General features: G+C 49.5%; 10 protein-coding genes across 12 annotated transcripts; 5 read left to right on the forward strand and 5 right to left on the reverse strand.

The window, feature by feature from the left end:
• The first annotated feature begins 42 nt into the window (after positions 1-42).
• PV06_03932 lies at positions 43-1,929 on the forward strand. Of its 2 annotated transcripts, XM_016404760.1 has the most exons (3): positions 43-344; positions 404-1,335; positions 1,412-1,929. In XM_016404760.1, exons 1-3 carry the CDS (start codon positions 105-107, stop codon positions 1,743-1,745), a joined length of 1,506 nt encoding a protein of 501 aa, XP_016265765.1. In that variant the 5' UTR covers positions 43-104; the 3' UTR covers positions 1,746-1,929. The 2 variants fall into 2 exon arrangements, with proteins under 2 accessions (XP_016265765.1, XP_016265766.1); XM_016404761.1 differs by having other exon boundaries at positions 43-1,335.
• Positions 1,930-2,012: 83 nt separating this feature from the next.
• On the forward strand, positions 2,013-3,634 carry PV06_03933. 2 transcript variants are annotated; one of them, XM_016404762.1, is made up of 4 exons: positions 2,013-2,289; positions 2,360-2,510; positions 2,561-2,622; positions 2,688-3,634. In XM_016404762.1, the coding sequence occupies exons 1-4, from the start codon at positions 2,277-2,279 to the stop codon at positions 3,275-3,277; spliced, it is 816 nt and encodes a 271-aa protein (XP_016265767.1). In that variant the 5' UTR covers positions 2,013-2,276; the 3' UTR covers positions 3,278-3,634. The 2 variants fall into 2 exon arrangements, with proteins under 2 accessions (XP_016265767.1, XP_016265768.1); XM_016404763.1 differs by having other exon boundaries at positions 2,013-2,510.
• Positions 3,635-3,986: 352 nt separating this feature from the next.
• On the reverse strand, positions 3,987-4,557 carry PV06_03934 (uncharacterized protein; the record flags this gene model as incomplete). The annotated part of the gene is made up of 2 exons (XM_016404764.1): positions 3,987-4,364; positions 4,462-4,557. 2 exons carry the CDS (start codon positions 4,555-4,557, stop codon positions 3,987-3,989), a joined length of 474 nt encoding a protein of 157 aa, XP_016265769.1.
• Positions 4,558-6,086: 1,529 nt separating this feature from the next.
• On the reverse strand, positions 6,087-7,287 carry PV06_03935 (uncharacterized protein). The gene is made up of 2 exons (XM_016404765.1): positions 7,084-7,287; positions 6,087-7,022 (listed from the first exon to the last, which is right to left on the reverse strand). Exons 1-2 carry the CDS (start codon positions 7,198-7,200, stop codon positions 6,177-6,179), a joined length of 963 nt encoding a protein of 320 aa, XP_016265770.1. The 5' UTR covers positions 7,201-7,287; the 3' UTR covers positions 6,087-6,176.
• Positions 7,288-7,513: 226 nt separating this feature from the next.
• On the forward strand, positions 7,514-10,131 carry PV06_03936 (uncharacterized protein). The gene has a single exon (XM_016404766.1). It carries the CDS (start codon positions 7,650-7,652, stop codon positions 8,352-8,354), a length of 705 nt encoding a protein of 234 aa, XP_016265771.1. The 5' UTR covers positions 7,514-7,649; the 3' UTR covers positions 8,355-10,131.
• On the reverse strand, positions 8,496-9,947 carry PV06_03937 (adenylosuccinate lyase; the record flags this gene model as incomplete). The annotated part of the gene is made up of 1 exon (XM_016404767.1): positions 8,496-9,947. The coding sequence occupies one exon, from the start codon at positions 9,945-9,947 to the stop codon at positions 8,496-8,498; it is 1,452 nt and encodes a 483-aa protein (XP_016265772.1).
• A 345-nt stretch (positions 10,132-10,476) lies between the features above and the next one.
• Positions 10,477-12,765, forward strand: PV06_03938 (uncharacterized protein; the record flags this gene model as incomplete). The annotated part of the gene is made up of 1 exon (XM_016404768.1): positions 10,477-12,765. One exon carries the CDS (start codon positions 10,477-10,479, stop codon positions 12,682-12,684), a length of 2,208 nt encoding a protein of 735 aa, XP_016265773.1. The 3' UTR covers positions 12,685-12,765.
• Positions 12,766-13,138: 373 nt separating this feature from the next.
• PV06_03939 (uncharacterized protein) lies at positions 13,139-14,478 on the forward strand. Its single transcript, XM_016404769.1, has 2 exons — positions 13,139-13,743; positions 13,802-14,478. Exons 1-2 carry the CDS (start codon positions 13,190-13,192, stop codon positions 14,439-14,441), a joined length of 1,194 nt encoding a protein of 397 aa, XP_016265774.1. The 5' UTR covers positions 13,139-13,189; the 3' UTR covers positions 14,442-14,478.
• A 529-nt stretch (positions 14,479-15,007) lies between these two features.
• On the reverse strand, positions 15,008-15,430 carry PV06_03940 (uncharacterized protein; the record flags this gene model as incomplete). The annotated part of the gene is made up of 1 exon (XM_016404770.1): positions 15,008-15,430. One exon carries the CDS (start codon positions 15,428-15,430, stop codon positions 15,008-15,010), a length of 423 nt encoding a protein of 140 aa, XP_016265775.1.
• Positions 15,431-19,164: 3,734 nt separating this feature from the next.
• PV06_03941 (uncharacterized protein) lies at positions 19,165-20,262 on the reverse strand (the record flags this gene model as incomplete). The annotated part of the gene is made up of 1 exon (XM_016404771.1): positions 19,165-20,262. The coding sequence occupies one exon, from the start codon at positions 20,260-20,262 to the stop codon at positions 19,165-19,167; it is 1,098 nt and encodes a 365-aa protein (XP_016265776.1).
• Positions 20,263-20,309: the final 47 nt, after the last annotated feature.

Raw genomic sequence — 20,309 nt, forward strand, 5'->3', positions numbered from 1 at the left:
GGAAACGAAAACACTTTTATACAACATGACAACAAATTCCTTCTCAGGCTCTTTTCTTTCTCGACTTATCTTGACAGAGTACATTGAATGTCACTGTATCTACCATGGCTTTCAATCCCGTCATCTGGTTCTACACCCTAGTCCAGTGGCTACTAGCCAAGATATTCTCGCCCAACCCTCCTGCACCCGGCGCTCGACTTCGGCGACCTAAGATTGCCGTCATCGGGGGCGGCTTGACAGGAGTTTCCGCTGCAGCCCACTGTGTTGGCCATGGATTCGAAGTCACCTTATTCGAAGCTCGAGGCAAGGATCATCTCGGAGGCATTTGGTCCAATGTGAACACGGCAAGTGGACGCTCTGTTTACACTGCTCTCATGGCTGTATCTTTCTGACAATCCTACAGACATCTGGACTTCAGATTCACAGTGTCATGTACCGTTTTCACCCATCTGTGAAATGGGACAGTGGCTATCCGAAACAGAACCAGATTGTGGACCAAGTCCGAGAGCTCTGGCACCGCTATGATCTTGACGAACGGACAAGATTCAACGTCAAAGTCGAGAAGATCTACAAGGACAAGCTAGACCGATGGATCGTCAATGACCCTTCAAACGGTAGATTCGACGGGATCATACCGGCCATTGGAACTTGCGGTGCACCCAAAATGCCCCATCTCCCCGGCCAGGACAAGTTCAAGGGCCACGTCTTGCACTCGTCCAGTCTCGACAACGAAGATGCAAAAGACAAGAAGATCCTCATCGTGGGCGGAGGAGCCAGCGCGGTTGAAGCATTGGAGTGGGCCGTCAACACGGGGGCTGCGGAAATCAAAGTGCTTGCGAGAAGTGACAAATGGATCATCCCTCGAAATGGGTTTGTGGATGCACTCCTGGCCTTCAACATTTTCGGACAAGAGACCCTGTTTTCGTGGATCCCTGAAAACCTTTTGCGGTTCTTCTTTTACCGCGACCTCCGAGACATCGCGCCGACTGACCGGGGTCTGTTCACTGAGACACCGATGGTCAACAGTGAGATCTTTGAACAAATCCGGGCAGGGAAAGCATCATGGCTCCGAGGGGACATCGAACAGGTTGAGGAGAATGGCATCCTCTTCAACCACCGGGCCAAGGGAGTTCCAAAAGGCGGGCCAGGTCATCGTAAGTTGGTGGAGGGAGACATGATTATTATGGCCACCGGTTACAAGCGTCCCGGTCTCGACTTTCTTCCAGAACAGTGCTTTGAGCCAGGCTATGAACCACCTCGTTGGTTCATCCAGTGCTTTCCTCCGGCCGAGCCATCCATATGTGCCATCAACTCGACCTATGTCAATGCCATTGGGTAAGTTTTTTTTTTTCTTTTTTGAAAAATTGGCAAGTTGGATTTTCTTTCACTGCTGACCACCTTACCTTTGTAGAACTGTGGGAAATTATCACATTGGTATCTACACTCGTATGCTGCTCATGTTCCTGGTCGACCCCTTGACCACTCCACGAACATGGTGGATGAAGAGATGGGTCGACCTCACCAGCACGGTCAAGTCCTTGGCACCGACCAAAGCATTCGACTTCTTCACCTACTCGGAGTTGCTCTACTGGTTCTGCTTCATCACATTGATCAACCCATTCCGGTGGAAGTGGGCATTCTTTGTGCTCTTTGGCATTGGCAAGAATCTTCCGGCGAATATCGTAGAGAAGGAAGACAAGTTGAGGAATGGTCTCGGGTTCCGTAAGAGCAAGTTGGACGAGTAGGCAACGATTTGGGATAGACCGGTGACAAAACGACCCTTACATAAGTTGTCACTCTCGTTTTATGTACTGTAAATAGATGATCCATGGTTCACCGAATACTTGGTGCATGTTATTGAAAAGTACGCGCCCATCATAGAATGCATCACATGTAAATAACAGTAAAGATTATGGAATTACCGAGTTCATGGACAGTGACGTCAAGGTTGACGCAAGGCTTTTGAACGCGGAAAATACACAGCATGAGAAAATAAAAAAGGACGAGAGAACCTCGGATGTTCAAAATTTTGACAAATGATCGTTTGCAGCTTCTGAATATGATGTCGGCGTAGTAGGAAAGCCCCTTCCACGCAAAATCACCAGGGAAAGAGGTGAACTGATCAACTTTGATTCCTGAGCACAAAACCGTCTCTCCATTCATCTCCCCATACCGATCTTCAACCAGCCTGAACGATCGAGCGAAAAACAACATACGATTAAGAGACATATTCTGCTCACCAATTCCAAACTGCCCTCAATACTCGTACTTTGACCATGGACGACCCTGGTGCGTCCATTGACCTCCAAACGTACACATACTGCGCCCGGCCATTTTACTAACCATTCTGCCTTTGTAGTGGCCGAGATACCGCATGTGATAAGAACGCTGGTCACAGCTCCCTCCGATGTACAAACCGAGACCATCAAGTCATATTTTACGCCCACCGCATCGTTCACCCACCCCTTTTGTAGAACCGGGAGTTTCCCAGGTTCGATATGGCTCATCATGTATGTCTCCCTCCTTTTTTTGCCTTTGCTGTTTATTGACTCCTCTCCAGCATGATTTACCGTTGGTACAAGATCCTCAGTCCTCATGTCGACATTTGGGTTGACAGTGTCGGTAAGTCTCAACAAAGTTGTGGCCTTCAAACAAGAAAAAACATGTCAATTGATGATGCCATCCAGCATTCGACAAGGAAAAGCTTCTCCTTTACGTTTCCATGCACCAGGATTTCAGAATTTGGGCCGTACCATTCTACATTGCTCCAGTCAAATTGGTCACGGTTTTGCAACTCACAACCGATCCCACATCACAACCTCCGGATGAGTCTGCTCCTCAGGTGAATGAAAGAGAAAGATCGAGATCGAGATCACCAACCAAAAGACCCAAGAAAGGCAGAGTGGGTCATGGCAGGAAGAAGAATATCAGTTTCCATGACGGTAAGAGGAAGGAAACTGCCCCAGCCCTCACCACCTCTTCCGATGCGCTCAAAATAGCCGGTGACAATACCAACAACAAAAACGACAACGACGACGGCACAAAGTACTACATTCAATCCCAGAACGACCTATACCAGACGAGCGAATGGATCAAGTTCATACTACCTTGGGGTGTTGGTGTTTTGTTGATGGTCTTGTGGCAATTCTGGGCGACGTTCCTATGTGTCGTGGGGACCAAGGTCGTCGAAACCATCATGTGGTTGCCACGGAAGGTGTACTATTCCGACGTCGAGATCTTTGAAAATAACGACAACAAAGCTCTTGGACCAGACTGAGCAGGGATTGTACGGAGTACAGAGAGTCGAAAGACTGCTGTGAGTCTGGGCGGGCCTGCAAGGAATATCTATTACTCATGGACTCGAGATGGCGTTGAATAAAAAGGGGATTCTCGTATGAACGACATGATAATCGTACACAAGGTATATATAGTCTGCTGACTGACTGTGACTGTGGTTGGGACCGAGTATTGGTGTATGTTCTTGGACGGCCAAGTATAAGATATTCGGGAAATCTGTGGCAAGGCTGCGTGCAGTGATATTGGGAGGACTTCTCTTCCTGCACAACAAACAAGGACTCTTCTAGAATAGATTTCTTTTGGTATAGAATTACTGGCTACATTTCCAACTTTTATATGTTGCACCGAGTAAGTTCCGTCCGAGAATATCTTAACCATCAGCGCGCCTCGGGAGTCTCGATTCAAGTATATTTGTTCTTTTCTTTCCACGCGGCTTTGATAACGTTACCCATACGATATCAACATTTTCCCGTACACGCCGTACACTTGGGAAGTACACTTTTTTTTTTTTAAATCTTACTTTTATAAATCACCACACCTGTCTCTCCCTCCTATTGTTTTCATCCCTCTTCTTCTTTTTCTTCTTCCATCTCTCTCTCTCTCTATCTCTCTATCTCTATCTCTCTCTCTCTCTCTCTCTTTCTCTTTCTCACACTTCTTTTGTTGGGGTTGTTTTTTTAAAAAAAAAATCAAAAGTCAGTAATGGCCCCGCAGTAGTCCGGCGCGTGGCACTGGACCTTCGTGCCTATCTCGGCGTCGGTCAGGTTCCGGGCCTTGGACATGACGGTGGTGAGGTTGTGGTGACGTTGCCTGGCCGTGCCCATCCGGCGACCCGAGTTCCCGGGGGTCGGGACCGCGTCGGCATGGTCCGGGGGAAGAAAGGAAATGACAAAACTCACCAAGGTATTGTAAAGTTCGGTTTGGTTACCGGTACACCACCTCGAAAAAAGCCACGACGAATCCTCACTGATGAGTCGGACCGTCTTGTAACTGTTGTTGGCCTGTCGGTTGGAAAAGTCGGGCGAGGCCCCGTTGTCGATGGAACCCCAAAACTCGATGTTGAGGACCTTTAGGACATGAATACCACAATCTGATCCACTGTCTAACCTGTTAAATGGGCCACCAGCGTCTACACTATCGGATAGTTTGTGTCTCTACTCGTACCGAGAAGAGTGACGATCGACAGGAACTTGCTTCTGTGACCGAGAATCCGGGGCTCCAGATTGTTGGAGCGGGCACCGCTTGTCTGTAATCAGACATGGCGGAGACGTTTGTGCAGTAGAATACCTGGGAGAGCGGGAATAAACAATCCCCAAAAAAGAGAAAAATGAGCCAAAACCAGGAGCTCGGGAGCCGAGAACCGACATCCGTTCCTGATGTGTTTGGCCCTGATATATTCGTATCTTGACGCTTTCGGAGCTCGCATATACTTGGAAACATGCTCCACTGACGAGGGGGACTGTAGGAACTCGCGAAAGGACAGGGAAAGTACGAAAAGCTATAGGTCACCTAGCTTGGGAACCTCTGATGACATAAAGTGTGCGAGGTCCGTATCGTGGATACATGGGGTATTTGGCGAGATCCGACAGCAGTTCTGCTATAGCGAGGCCCGAGGTGTGAGGATTGCCCCGAGGCGATGTCATGTTATGTTCATAAACAAGGCAATAGATCGATCACGTAAGGATGGACATGACTGGCACATTCGAAATCATCTCGAGACAACCCGTCTGTACACTTGAGAAGAGTTCACAAAAGACAGGGCACTTCCCTGTTGTGCGGCGGCCGAGTCTGTTGAAACGCCGAAGCAGCCGCTTGATTATGCTACGTCGCGTAGGTGGGTAGTCGACGTCGCCGCGTCGGAAGATTGCTCTTTGCCAACGTCACAATGAGGCTCGAATAAAGGATCTCAAGATAGATTCTCGAGATGCTGGCGAGGAGTGCGAGGGACACGTCGAGCACAGGGCGGCGTCAACCAACATCCCAATGGAGGTTGAGTCCCTGCCCAGATTTGCACTACGTCACGCCCCTAGTTTCGCAGGTTTGCCCAGTTGTCCAGGATTCACCAGGCTGAGCCACATTGGTTTCGTCCTCTCAGTTTCAATTTGTCGCAGTCAATCTATTACCTACGAGTACTATTGCTCCTCGAACGCCGAAGGAACAGAGATTGAGTGCCCTACCCAGACAACGCGTAGCGGTCGAGAAGAAAACATCGAGACGACAACACGACAACCCGTTGAGCCCCTAGTCCTGAGCCATCGACCCAACATGCCTCCTTCGTCAACGACTTCTTCGACTTCGACCATCACAAAGGGCGTCAAGGGGCCCTCGAAGCCAGGGTGCATTCCGTGTGACTGTGGTACGTGCATTCCTGCTTTACTGTATCTTCCCCCTACCTGCACCATCTTTAGTCCCATCTTCTTGCTATACACGAGAGTCAAGATCTGGTTGAAAGTACGGACTACTAACATTAAGAGATTTTGCTTTCAAGGTGACTATGAGTGCGATTGCTGCATTATTCCCTGCACCGTGATGTGAACATCAACTGCAGCGACTGGGTTGAATGCATACGGCCCCTCTTTGCCTTTTCCGACCGAGACACAGTTTGAAGGTTGCGTACGTACGTGTATCGGACCGGAGAGACATCTTGCAGGTTGGCAGACACATCGATAGGGCGGGTTGGGTGTGACCCTAATGAATTTATGAGAACACCCGTGGGAATATAAGCGCTGTTATTCTTTGCTTCTTGGTCACATCTTGAACATCAAGCAGGCATTGGTGACTTGAGAACTCGACAATTTAGGTACACAATTACAATTGGACAATTGGACAATTTGTTGTATTATATACCCGCCACGCAGTATAAAGAGTATGTTTGGCGATTATGTAGCTGCACCACCGCGCTCCTGTTCTGCCCTGACAGGCCGAGTCTCCGTCAAAGGAAACGCTTGCGCCTCGCCATCCTCTGATAGATCGTCAAGAGAGAATTCCTCGTTCAGTCGAGCTTCTAGATCTCGTCCCTTGGCAGAGGACCTGGCACTTTCGTAATCCGCTCGACTGGGATATGGTATGTCGCATTTCGGATGCTTCAACGGACGGTAATAACGTCTGTACGTGAAATACGCCACGGCCATGCCGAGGACACTCCCGGAAGTTACGTCGTATACGTCGTGCCTGTAGTCTGCTAGTCGCGACATGGCAATCAACGCCGCCCCGACGAGCGGCGTGAGAAAGAGCAGTACTCTCGCTAGGTCGGCGTGTGGTCGGAAAATGTGCAGTTGTCCGGCTAGAAAGAGTGCTAGATATCCCAAGCCAGAGAAAGACCAGCTACTATGGCCGGAGGGAAAACTGCGCCAGCCGTCTTGTAACGTGTGGTATTTCGACTCTGTGCATACCGAGATCGTCACCAACTCATGTTCCGGGGTGCCAAGTTTCGGCTTGCAGCGAGCAATCAGGTCAGGACGAGGTCGACCAACTGCGTTCTTGACAATGTCTGTGAGGAGGGAAGTGAGGAAGACGGAAATGAACAAGCCCAGCAGCGTTACGTGGGCTTTGTGGAAGCCCGGGCGGAAGACAACGGCCCATAGCAAGATGAACACCAAAGGACCTATGCCTGCGTACAGGATGAGTTCCAACGTCGATACGCGCTGAACGGCGGCGTGTGGGTATTGCTTCGTGTGGTCGTCGAGCGTAAACATGCGGTGGAAGGGCTCGGCAAACATTTGCTCCTATGTCGTATAAATGTTAGAAAGACACCAGCCTGTAAAATGTTCCCGGAAGGTTCCATACCCATACGTATGCCGCGAGCAACAGGGCGAAGCCGATATAGTCGGGCGCATAGGATCGTCGCCAAAATCGTGCCAGAGTCGCTCCCACGCCAGGACTATCGTTGAAAGATTGCCTCATTGCGACGAAGAGGGCTTCGAGTGCCTTTAGCAGAAGCCACTCAGGGCTCACTGGTGAATTGCCATGATGACGAGGAGAGACATCGTGATGATGGTAAAGGGACGGAGACTGTCATGACAAAGGAACGACTGGTAGAGTCTGGTGTGTATAGCAGCCAGTCTTTTCCATCTGTTTAGGCTGCTCGAGTACGGCTTCTCCCGCTGCTACAAACACGTTAAAATTTGGTCACGTGGCTGTCCTAGTCCCTTGTCCTCGAATCACTCCAAAGGCCGCAAATTGCGGTTTACGATTGGCGCATCTTAATCCCACACCACCTTACGCGTTGCTCTCCATATCGACGCCCTACACACAAGGACGAGGAAATCGTCGCAACGTATCTGGCACAAGTTTATGGGATATGCGGCATGCGATACTGTCAGTGTGGATAGCAAAAGCATCACCGTCTCGCAATGGCGGACCAAGAACAACAGCAACTTCCAGAGGCTCCCTTCCCTGCACCTCCTCCCTTCTGGCGCCATTTCACCACAGCGAACGAGGAAAAGTTGAAAGAGATAGACTCGAGTGAGGCAGGACGATCCGAAAAGCTACGAATTCCATTGGCTTATTTGCGCCCTCCGCCTCCTCCACCTGAATCCGCGGAAGTCTACACAACATTTGGCCAAAGTCAGGTCATTGACCCGAGCAAACCAGCCTCGCTGCCTAGAGATCAGCTGCTCTTTGACCCCGACCGTCCAAATCTCAACCATGCCGTGTTGCTGAGCAAGATGACCAAGTCTCTCATGCTCAATTTCCTCGAGTTGACGTGCGACCTCTCATTGGATCCTACATCATACGAAGAGAAAATAGAAGATATCAGACAATTGGTACTCAACATCCATGTTGTCATTAATATGTACAGACCTCATCAAGCGCGAGAAAGTGTCAAAGAGATGCTCGAGAGTATCTTGGAGGACGGCGAGAGAGAAATTGAAGAATCCGATAAGCTGAAGCAGAGAGCTGAGGAGTTCTTGGCCGAGACGGGAAAGACAGATACCCATGCCGGTTCAGCGATGATTGTAGACACGGATGGAGAGACGTCTAAAATTGGCAGAGGGAGCGCAAAAATGGATGAACAGAGACGACTGTGGGATATGATTCACGAATTGACAGACTGATGAGCTACGGACCCACATTGAATACTCATGTGAACCGGCCGCCATTTGGAAGAAAGCATTGAGACTTGAACGATTAAACTGCTTGGTGAGCACGAAGATGCATGGAATGAAATTCGGCACCAAGATCCTTCTTGCGACAGCCTAAACATGAATTTCAGAAGCTGCCACTCCCGCAATCGCCTCCTTGTACGATGCGAGTGCTGGTTCAACCTCCTCCTGGACAAATTCATCCACTTGTTCTGGAGACCTGCCAATGAATTTGGCGGGATTCAAAAGGTCATTTTCCGTCAATTCAGCCCAAACTGGCTCAAAAAACTTTTCTTTTCTGATTCTGTCGACCAAATCGTTGGCCTTGCCCTCTTGCTTCACGACTGCACCTGCCTGGTGCGAAAGCACACGGATCTGCTCGTGTGCTTCCTGTCTGCTTGCACCTTTCTCGACCAAACGCATGATGATTGTCTCGGTGGCCATGAAAGGCAACTCTTGTTGCAAACGGCTGTTGATCACAGCGGGATACACAACCAACCCCGAGGAAACATTGTCAAGCAATATGCACAGCGAGTCGGCAATCAGGAACATCTCGGGGATGTCAATTCGACGGATTGCAGAGTCGTCCAGAGATCGTTCGAACCACTGGTGGGCATAAGTCTGACCGAATCCTTGAGGCAGAGAGGTCAGTTTTCGACCCAGACTCGACATTCGCTCGCAGCGCATCGGATTGCGTTTATATGCCATGGCAGATGAGCCAATTTGATCCTTCTCGAATGGTTCTTCGAGTTCTTTCATCATAGCCAGGTGTCGGATGTCAGTACCGATGTGCTCACACGTCGTACCAAAGGATGCGAGTACATTGGCTACATCGAAGTCGATTTTGCGGTTATATGTCTGGACAGATACGATGCTGCGCTTGCTAAAACCCGCCTTCTTGGTGACCAGCTCGTCCAGAGCCTTGACCTTGGCGTGATTTCCATGGAACAATTCGAGGAACGATGCCTGTGTGCCGGTGGTACCTTTCACGCCACGGAAGCGGAGATCGGAACGTGCTCGCTCAATGTTGCGCAAATCCATGAGCAGAGATTCGATCCATTGTGTGGCACGCCGACCGACGGTGATGGGTTGAGCCGGTTGACCATGCGTGAAGCCTAAGCACGGTAGATCCTTGTATTGCACGGCGAAGTCGGATAGTTTCTTGATACATCTGGCGATCTTGGGTAGCAGGAGCGAAAGCCCGTCACGTAGAAAGATCAAATCCGCATTGTCAGTCACGTAGCATGATGTAGCGCCCAGATGGATCTTTCCGGCAGCTGCTGGTGCTCGCTGGCCGAATGCATGGACATGAGCCATAACATCGTGTCGTCGACGCTTCTCCTCGATGGCAGCAACGGCAAAGTCTTCGTCTGTCATTGTGCTCGCAGCCTTCATTTGACTGATTGCTTCTTCGGAGATGTCGAGACCCAGTTCCCGCTCAGCTTCGGCCAGCCAGATCCAGAGTTGGCGCCATGTCGAGGCGCGAGTGCGGGCGCTGAAAAGTCTGAGCATGTCCTTGCTCGCATAACGAGCGCCCATGGGCGATTGCCATTCGTCGTAGGACATGGCGACGTGGAGAGACTGCTCGAGAAATATGGGTAGATTGAGACTGACTGAAATGTCGAATTAGTTCCTGGGTTTGTTGCTGTGGATTGAATGGAGCTGGGTTTTTTTCCTTGACGCGCGGGGTGTCTTTTAAAAAAAACAATCGATGCTGGTGATTGGCTGAAATGCGGGGCGTCGGCCAGCGATCCAAGTATTCAACTTGTCACCAGTGAGTGATATATAGAAGATTGCTCGATCATAGCAAACAAGTACGCCTTGATCAATTTGTTCATAGATCCAGCACACTGAGTGGTATTCCCTTGACAACACAACTGAAGCTCGAACTTCCACCTACGACACAAGTTGTCTGCGGTTCAATCCACCCACGCCGCTTTTGATCTCTCGTACGGTGAATCATTTTACTGTGAAATGCCGTTCTAGATTCTCTTGCCGCCCTTTAATGATCCAAAACTTTTTTTTCCACTTGTCTGGTACTGTTAACGAAATATTGCAGCAATACTTTTTGGGAAAACGCTGCTAGGTCGATGCAATGTCGAAACGAAAGGTCGCACCTGGAGAACAGGCCGCTAGAAAGAAGCAAAAACTCCCTGACATGAACCAAAATTCCGCTGTGAAAAGTTCAACCGTCAGAGGTGATTCGTTAAAATGGAAAGAGGTATCTCTTCCTGGACGGCTGGAAGATGCCGAGGGATTTTTTGGGCTCGAAGAAATCGACGACGTTGAGGTCGTGAGAGACGAATCTACCAACGCCATCATGTTTCGTCCCAAATCCCAAGAGGCAGTATCGGACGATTCGAATGACGACGAGGACGGAGAGGAATGGGGCGGATTTGACGACGAATCGCAACCCCACCAATCTTCTTCTGAAGAGGCCAAGTCGGTACCTGTTGTCAGTGGGAAAGCCAAAACCCCATTGCCAAAGGACCAACCGGACAACAAGAAACAAACCCAGAAATCGGACAAAGCGGCCGATATTCAGCCCGGGTTGGGGTTTGATGTCTTGGAGGATACTACCGACGACACGAAGACCGACATATCCGCATGGAAAGACCTAGAGCTACACCCGATCACACTGTCACAGCTTGCTCGACTGGGCTTTTCTAAGCCGACACCGATTCAAAAAGCTGCTATTCCGGCGATCAAGCAAGGTCACGATGTTATCGGAAAAGCCGTTACCGGGTCTGGTAAAACACTGGCATTCGGCTTGCCGATCTTCGAAGATTGGCTCTCTACCGCAGCTTCAATAAGGAACGCGTCCAAAAAGCCCAAGAAGTCAATACTCGCCCTCATTCTTGCGCCAACCAGAGAGCTGGCCCTGCAACTCCATAAACACCTCAATGAGTTGTGTATGGGGTTGACAAGTCATCCAAGTGTGACTGCGGTGACTGGTGGTCTATCTATCATCAAGCAGCAACGACAGTTGGGATACGCAGACATTGTTGTGGCGACGCCTGGGCGACTATGGGAAGTCATGAACGACACATCAGCAAACCATGACACGGATGTTTTCATGGACCGCCTGAAAGCGATCAAGTTCTTGGTTGTTGATGAAGCGGATAGATTGTTGAGTGAAGGACACTTCAAGGAGATCGAAAATATCCTTGACGCCCTGGACCGAGAGGTCGTCGATGAAGAAGAAGCCACGGAAGAACGGGTCACAAAAGTCTCACAAAAGTCTCAACGACAGACTCTCGTCTTCTCAGCCACCTTCCACAAAGGTCTACAACAGAAGCTGACCGCCAAAGTTAAGCCTGGCAAGCGCATGAGTGACCAACTACTCACTAACCAGCAGTCGATGGAATACCTACTGCGCAAACTCTCATTTCGGGAGGCGAAACCTACCTTTATCGACGTCAATCCTGAGACGCAAATGGCATTAGCGCTGTCCGAGTCAATCGTGGAGTGTGCTGCAATGAAGAAGGATCTTTACCTGTACGCGTTACTAATGCAAAATACTGCTGCAAAGACGCTGGTCTTTACGAATAGTATCTCGGCGGTACGAAGGTTGGTGACGTTTCTGCAAACTCTGAAACAGCCTGCAGTCGGGTTACATTCGACTATGCCTCAGAAGTCGAGATTGCGCTCGTTGGAGAAATTTGCGTCACAACGTACCGTTCTTATCGCCACAGATGTTGCTGCGCGAGGTCTTGACATTAAGGGCATACAGTTGATTATTCACTATCATGTTCCTCGCACCGCAGACATGTACGTCCATCGCTCAGGAAGGACGGCTCGTGCCGAGAACTCTGGTCGATCGATATTGCTTTGTTCGCCAGACGAAGTCGCAGGTGTCACGAGGCTGATTACAGAGGTGCACAAAACTGATAAGGCCCCTGATGTTGTGGATCTAGATGGTCGACTAGTCAAGAGATTGGCTGACCGTGTTGATTTGGCACATAAGATTAGCGATGCAACGATAGCCAAGGAGAAAACAAACAGCAAAGACGAATGGCTGCGGAGTGCTGCAGAGGAGCTCGGCGTTGACTATGACAGTGAAGAGTTTGAGATCCAGGGGCAGCAGGGACGACGAGGTCGAGGTGGTGGTAAGGCCAAGAAAATCAAAGAAACGGCGGCTACCGGGAAAGACCAGATCTCACAATGGCGAGCTGAACTTCAAAGTCTTCTGGACAAGAGGATCAATTTGGGTGTTAGTGAGAGATATTTGGCTGGTGGTAGGGTCGATGTGGATGCACTGCTGAATGGCAAGGCCGATGGTGCGTTTCTCGAGGGTCGATGAGGGACCAACACGTATGATATCTTCTATTTGCCATACTTCTAAGCTGGAGAGGCTTGGGACGAGTTGAACATCCCTGGTCCAATATTGATAATTCAAAGGGCGGTGTTGGTCTTGATGAAGCCGCCGTCGCTTTACTGGATTTACCAGATGCACCTTTCCAGTCGACAGCACTTGCACTCAGGAAGGAGCAGAGGGACTGTGGCAAGCTACCATCACAACCAACAACATCACATTTCTTTTCTCTTCTCGGATCGATACCAATGTATTGTTCCTCAACCTTCGAGCCCTATCCCTAGTCGTCATCTTTAATACCAGACAGTCGACCAAGCTGCTTACACACCTACTATGGGTGGTGAGACCACCTCAGGCAGTATCGCTCTCGCTGACAACCTTTTATTTCGCAAGAACGCACTCCATCGACCCCGCCATTTCCAGCCTGCGGTGTCTGGTTCCTTGAACACGAAAATATTGTTTTTCGTTACACCGGCACATCGAGACCCTCAACATGCTGTCTTTTGGAGGCAGCCCCCAAGCGCCTGCACCAAAATCCGGAGCCACCGAGTCTTATAACCTGCTAGCTCTCGATGGAGGAGGGGTACGCGGTATCTCGAGCATGGTGATACTCAAGAAACTCATGGACCGCATAAAAGAGATGGAGAATGAAAAGGCCATCCTACAGAACAAACCAATCAACGAGGAAGAACGAAAACCAGTCGACTATTTTGACCTCGCCGCAGGAACAAGTACTGGAGGCTTAATCGCACTGATGCTGTTCCGTTTGGACATGAAATGCAGCGATGTGATGGCGGCGTACCAAACTCTGGCCAAGCAAGTCTTCAGCCCCAAACTCGGGTCAATACCTCTACATCAGTATGGGCGCCTCGGCAAGTGGGTTGGCGACATTTGGCTTGGAATCAAAGCTTTCACTGGACGATCCAAGTTCTCGCATGGACCACTGGAAAAAGCCATTGACACTGTTGTTGCAACATTTCCGCTCGACGATGAAGACAGAGAATTGAGAGGCAATGCTTCGCTCCTCAAAGAGAGTCAAGGGCAAATGTGAGTAGCTGTGCGCTGATGTGAGCAGTCCGAACACCCATTGATTCCAGTCTTGTAGGTTCATGTGTGCAACTCTGGCAGACAAAGGAGAATCAATCCTGTTACGCAATTATGCACCTCCTTTTCCACCTCTTCCGGTCTCTGCAGGAGCCGAAGATCTCAACCTCAACAAAATTACCATCAAGGACGCTGCACGCGCCACCTCGGCCGCTCCAACCTATTTGAAAGAAGTCGACATCCAAGGTCTCAAATTCTGGGATGGCGGGCTACTCAACAATAATCCCATTGACCAAGTCTGGGATAACCGGGGCGACTTGGTCTCTCGAGAAGCCCCGAACCCCCCAATCAAATGCATTGTGAGTCTCGGTACCACCCATCCAGAGCACGAGAGCAGCAAGCGTCCCGGCCGAGGAATTTCGAGGTTCTTCAACACCATTTCCAAGACTGTCGCATTCGTCACCAATACAGAGGCCAAACATCGTGACTTTGACCGCAATATGCGACAACACAACAGACGCAGGCCAGACGAGTCTACAGCTTACTTCCGCTTTGATGCACCGACTGGTACCCAGCAAATTGATTTGGGAGACTATCTTCGCATGCCGAAACTTGTTGATTACACTGAAGTGTATCTGAGACGGGAGGAGGTTGATAAATCGATCAGTGAGTGTGCGGAGATACTTGCGAAGGAGCTTTGAATAGTGCACAGCGAGATTGGAGCTCTATGCATTGTAGGATATTCCGAGTAGCGATAACGGATGAGCGGAATCAACCATTTTCATATAAAGCAATCCAGGTTATACAACACGTATGGGGTGAATATGTATTCCATTTTATATATCAACTAGAACCAATAACTTGAAGATACATGCATCGCCTGCGACACAGCAACAACGGTATTTCATATGACAAGAACAGCGCAAATAACAAACATGGGAAACACCAATAACAACAAGAACGAAACCAACAATTCGTGGAGTGCGAACTCCGTAAAGCGAGTGTGAAATCAATCTGTCCAGCAAATTGTAACCGTCGTTGAGCGAGTGTGGTTGTGGAATGTCTGTGTGTCACACGCCGAAGTAAATGAGTGGATGATGAACCTATTAGTCCATCTAACAATGTCGTCATCGTCTTGATGTGATGGAAAATGAGAGAATTGACTACTCTAGAGAGTTCCAGCTTCCCTCGAAGTAATGATCATTGTGTGTGTGTGTGGATAAATTCGTCGGGACCAGCCCAGGTAGATGAGGTAGGGATAGATTGATCAAAAGAGTGTCAGAATGGGTTGAACGAGTGAAGGAGTGTCTGAGTGAATGTATCTTCGTAGGTTTTCCATGGTGACGACGAATTGTCCACGCCCTAGGCTGTGGCAGTTTTGAGAATGTGGAAACGAAGAGTGTCGGGCACCGAAAGGGTGGACGACCCAAAGGTATGAGAGAGAAAAAAAAAGGAATGAATGTTCCGTAGATTTGTACAGTCCGGTAGGGCAAAAGTCGAAGTTCCCGGCTCCGAAGTGGTGAATTTTTCTCGGGGGGTTTTGTCTGATAAAATAATGAGTGATGATGACAATGATGGTCAAAAGTTCCCGGGTCAGATTGGTTGGTTTTGAGAAAGAAAGAGAGTCCGCCTTTCCGGGAAGACCAATGGGTGGGTTAAGTGTTTCAGAAAAATATATAGTGAGTGACATGCATCAAAGGCTTTGAATTAAAGCCCAAATTAAAGCCCAAAGGAATGAATGGTTTTCCACAAAGTCTGCCCTTTCCTGAAGGTCGAGGTCATGAAGGTATATCGGCTCGAAGGTAAGCGAGTGACTGATAAAAAAAAAAGAGAACGACGGTGGTCGGTCGGAACGAATGATTCAAAAAAGGGACCTGCCTTGGGCGTGGGTGAAGGAATCAAATGGTAGTCTCTGACTTGTGTGTGTGTGTGTGTGTGTGTGTGTAGAGAAAGAAGATGTTGGTCAAGGAATGAAAGGCACCGGTCCACGGAGCTAGGAATGAAATCAGGTATCCGCCCCCATGATATGTCGTGTAACCTTTAAAAAAAGAACCTGTCCCTTTTGTGGTTCGTGATAAACGAATGTGATGGTAGGTAGTGATCGTGATCAAACGATCCGTGTGTGTTGAGAGACTGTGTATCCGAGCCTGCGGTATGTGTCATGTGTCTTTGAATTGAAAGGATTCCTAGGGGCGAGTTCCGAGCTTGGTAGAGATCGACTGGGATTTCGACAAACTACTACTGGCACCGATAAGTATTCCGTAGAAGAGAAAGATTTCGAGAGAGTGACCAGTTGGACTGAAATGTCTTTTGTCATGTGTCGACGAGAAGGCCCAGCTTCAAGGGACAACGAATGTGAGAAGTCGAATCTGCGGTAAAGACTGAGGGATACCTGGGAATTCCCAAAGTATTGGCGTTCTAGTATCAAATGATTGTTGATTTAGAAGCACCACCGAATTGGTAAAGGGTGTCGGCCCGTCGACAATCGAAGGAATGTATTTGATGGTGAAGCGTCCAAAAGAATGGTATGTGATTCTGCGAAAGAACGTGAAAGTGCCCCCAAAAATGGTGATACAAATTGGGACACATGTCGTGCACAGATCGAGACGGCCAGCGCGACGACGGCACATAGCATATGCTGTGACCGGTTCCAGCCCGACTAGCATGTTTCCAGTATGTTTGCAGGGGGTACCAGGTTGTGAAGGAGAGTATGGCCACCAGACTGGCGAAGTCGATTCATGGGTGCAACGTGTTAGACCACGGACGGTGTGGAGACAAGATCAATAGCGCCGCGATAATGTCCAAACAACCGGCCTTCCTCATCTAGAGCAAAGGCGCTGGGCATCACCGCAATGGATCCCACCGACAGGTAGTGCTGGCACTCCAGAGCGGGCAGCGGTTGTTGGGCTGAGGGCATTCTGTGCAAATCCGACCAGCGGATGTCTGGTTTGGCCTTTTCCCTGCCAGCAGGGAAGTTATTTCCTGGGTATTGTAGTTTCCGAAGGCCAGCTTGATTTCAGGACCATGCACAAATTTCTCCAGGAAATTCACATGTGTTTGATCGGGCACCGAGGAGACTAGTAGTGGGAGGAGACCAGCTCCTGAAGCAGTTCACTCTCAGGCCACAGCAGGATGAATGTGAGTTGTCGATGCGGTCCAATGGTAATGGCGTTCGAGCCTTCTTTGCAGACGGATGGCTCTTTTGAATGGACCTTCATCTACTGCCTGAGTGACCATGGTCGTGAGCACCCTCATAGTGCTAGTCATGAGGTTGCTGAGTTTTGAGTCGAGAGGAGTGAAGTTGTCGGATGCCCTCTCGACGTCGAGTGTTTTGCGCTGGACATGGGCCTTGAAGACTTCCTCGCTGATGCGTGCACAAGTCGCGATACCAAAGAGGCACGCCATGATGGCGAGAAGTCTGATACTTAGGTCCAGCATGGTACTGACTTCCATTTGATCGAGGCGTCGGCCTCAATAATGCGGTGGCGGAAAACTAACACGCGGTCGGATACTCTGGTCGAGGAAGCTAGTGTAGAATTCCAGTGGTAGTAGAGACCGGTCGACAGATGGCTGGAGGAATGAGCACCATCTATATATCTCTGGGTGAGTACGCGTTCTTGAAGTGGGTATTCATATCCATCGTAGATTCCGTTGTTCGTAGTGTCATAGATACGGGATTCGACGTGCCGTCAACCCATAACCTAATGGGCTTGGAAACCGTCGTCAGGACACCGCTCACTTGACAACCAGGAGGTCGGGGAACGTTGATCCCATGACGAGAATGGCTGAAGTTGTGAGTGAAGCCCTGTACGTGTTGGCGTTGGTAGAAGGCCCGTGGGTGTGGTCCGTGAACTGTCACCACGAGGGACCGAGCTCCTTGTCGATAACGAGAAGCACAAGATCAACCTGTGGCCCCGGCGGCCCGATGGCTCGGGCCACGCCTTTCTCGAGAGAAGTAGATTCCTGGATTACTGGCAAAGAGCTCAAGAGTGGCATTTGATGTGCTGACAGTTGGTGCAAATCACCTACCAGAATGGAATAGCTGCCCAGTCAGGCACAATGAAGTGTGTTGACTCTTGAGATCCGACAATGTTTCGAAACGGGGTAAAACGGGTGGCAGGCAAAATGCACGGGCTTCTGGGGAGCTGAAAATTCGCAAGGCTGGGCTTCCTGGCGCGAAAATAAAATGACCTTCGACCACTGCAAAGTCGCAATGTGGTCTGATGGCGACCATTTGACAACTGCCTCATCATCAGAGGCTTAGGTGAAGTGTAGTTTGGTGGCTGGAGTGTGGACGGCAGTGATACCGGCTAATCCTGATTTTGTCGGAGGCGGTCCTGCTGATAGCTCGTGCGCAGGAAGGAGTCTCTTCTGTGTAGGCGAAGGCGTGTGTGTACAGTGACTCAGATGACTCTTGAACACATTTTGGGAGGTCTCGAAGGAGCCATCAGAAAAGGGGTGGCTGGCTGGCCGTAGTCGAGATACCGCATTCCTGGCGAGACATCCACGCTCATGATCAGGTTTCATCTACCCGCCAATGCCCGTTGAGAGTTTCCGCCACTTTGAGCTCTGGAATGGCGGTGAATGATGTCTGAGGCGTGGCATGAGACTGAGCAAGGACATGGTCCTGTAAACAAAGAGATAGAAAGTAGCGTATCTCTGAAGGCGCCACGGAGTAGGTCCGATTGAAATGTAGCAGGACGAAAATCGTAGATGCAGCAAAAGGCGCGAAGGTCGTTTGAGATTTTGCAGAAGCTCTGATTCCGAAGAGCTTCATTGGTATCAAAAGAAGGTACAGAAGCGAGTTGTGATTGCTCATATGTTCATCCTCTACAACCTCTTTTTAGCTCTGCAGAGCCTCCATCATCTTTGAGAATATCAAAAGATCAAACTGTTGGGCTCCCCTTCTCACTGCCTGAAGTCAAAAAGAAACAATATCTCATACGGAAATAATTATTCATTGCGAATCTTTCCAGCGACAAAACAAAATGACATGATTTTTTAAAACTCTGACCTCAAGGCCAGACCACACGCTGGGTGAATTGACGTTGAGGTCGAGGGAGAATCCTTTGTGTCCAAAGGGATTCTTTCCGGTGGTAAATATCGTCACATTACTCCCCGAGACTGTGTTGTATCTTGTCGATGATCGCGTTCTCAGTGCACTTACATGTCGTTGCCGTCGTAGAAGAGGAGATAGTTTGACCAAGTTAGCATGAGTGTGCTATGGACTCGAGAGAACAATTGTTGTAAATATGGGATGAAGAAGAAACAAGGACACAACGTATAAATTCTATGAAAGTCTGAATATCTTCGGCAGAGCATTCGCGTACTACGCGCAGATTTACGCCTGTCTGTTCCAGCAATTCGTCTACCTTTTTTTTATTGAGCTTTAGCATTTTCATTCCCTCGATGACGACCAAATGATCATTCTACCATATCCAAGATTCTATCCCACCAGGTGAAAAACGGTGCATAACCACCCTCGCCCGTGCGGTGGTGCCTGGCGTGAGTCCTCGGTCCACCCGCCCAGCCTCGCGGTAAGAACTTGTCGTACCCCCAAACAAGGTCCATGCCGCTGTGCACTTGGATCAGAAGAGTGACGAAGATGGGAATGAATATCGTCCACGTCACGACATGGCTCTGAATGATGTTGAGACTGAAGTTGGCCAGCAAAACCAGCGACAGCCGTTCGACGACGGACAACTGGTTCGTGACTTGTGGATGCATCTCCTGGTGTTTATGGTGAGGCATGTGGTGCCTCGCCATAAATGGAACCCGATGGAAACAGAAATGGCACAAGAAGAACACCATGTCGTAAATGAAGAATGACGCGGCGAGCTCGAGCACCAAACGTCGTGACGTGGGTGGCACGGGTGGAAGAGCTCTCTCGAGTTGCAACGGCGAGGAAATGGTAAAGTTGTGAAGCGTAGGTAGGAGGAAAGATCCCGATATCGACTTTGGGATGGCATCGGTGTCGGTGATGTTGAAGCTGCCGGTGGGAGTTTCTGTCGGTTCAACAACAAGTGCGGCTGCCGTTGTGGCGAAGACGGGCATGTAACCTCCAGAAGTACGAATGTCGTTGATGGGTGTATCCGCAAACTTCTTGATCATGGTAAAGTCCAGAAACAAGAGCGGGCTGACGTAGAGGAATACTTCTCGTAGACGTTTAGAAGGCCGTTTCATCTTGGGTAGCTTTGGCATTGTCACACTGTCGTCGTCCAGTCGCTTCGATTTAACTTGGAGTGTGCCTGGTCTGATGTCGATGCGTAGCTCGGGGCTGTGTGCAAAGTGAGTGGTATATTTGGGTTCGATGATGCCATAACTGAGTACGGTCAAAATGGTTTCGAATGTTGATGATTGGTAAAAGGTGGATGAGTAGAGGTAATTGTACAATGTCGTCAACATGGGTTGGTAGAATTTTGGGAATACTACCGCCGTAGTTAAGACGATCGCGCACACATGTTGAGGAGAGCAAAGCCGTATTGATAACGGTGACTTGTCTGCTGATGTATCAGACTTCATCTTGGGCGGTTGAAAGTGTAGAAAGAGAAGAGAAGTCAAGAAGGTGA

The sequence above is a fragment of the Exophiala oligosperma genome (assembly GCF_000835515.1).
Source record: "Exophiala oligosperma strain CBS 72588 unplaced genomic scaffold supercont1.3, whole genome shotgun sequence".
Taxonomy (NCBI): Eukaryota; Fungi; Ascomycota; class Eurotiomycetes; order Chaetothyriales; family Herpotrichiellaceae; genus Exophiala; species Exophiala oligosperma.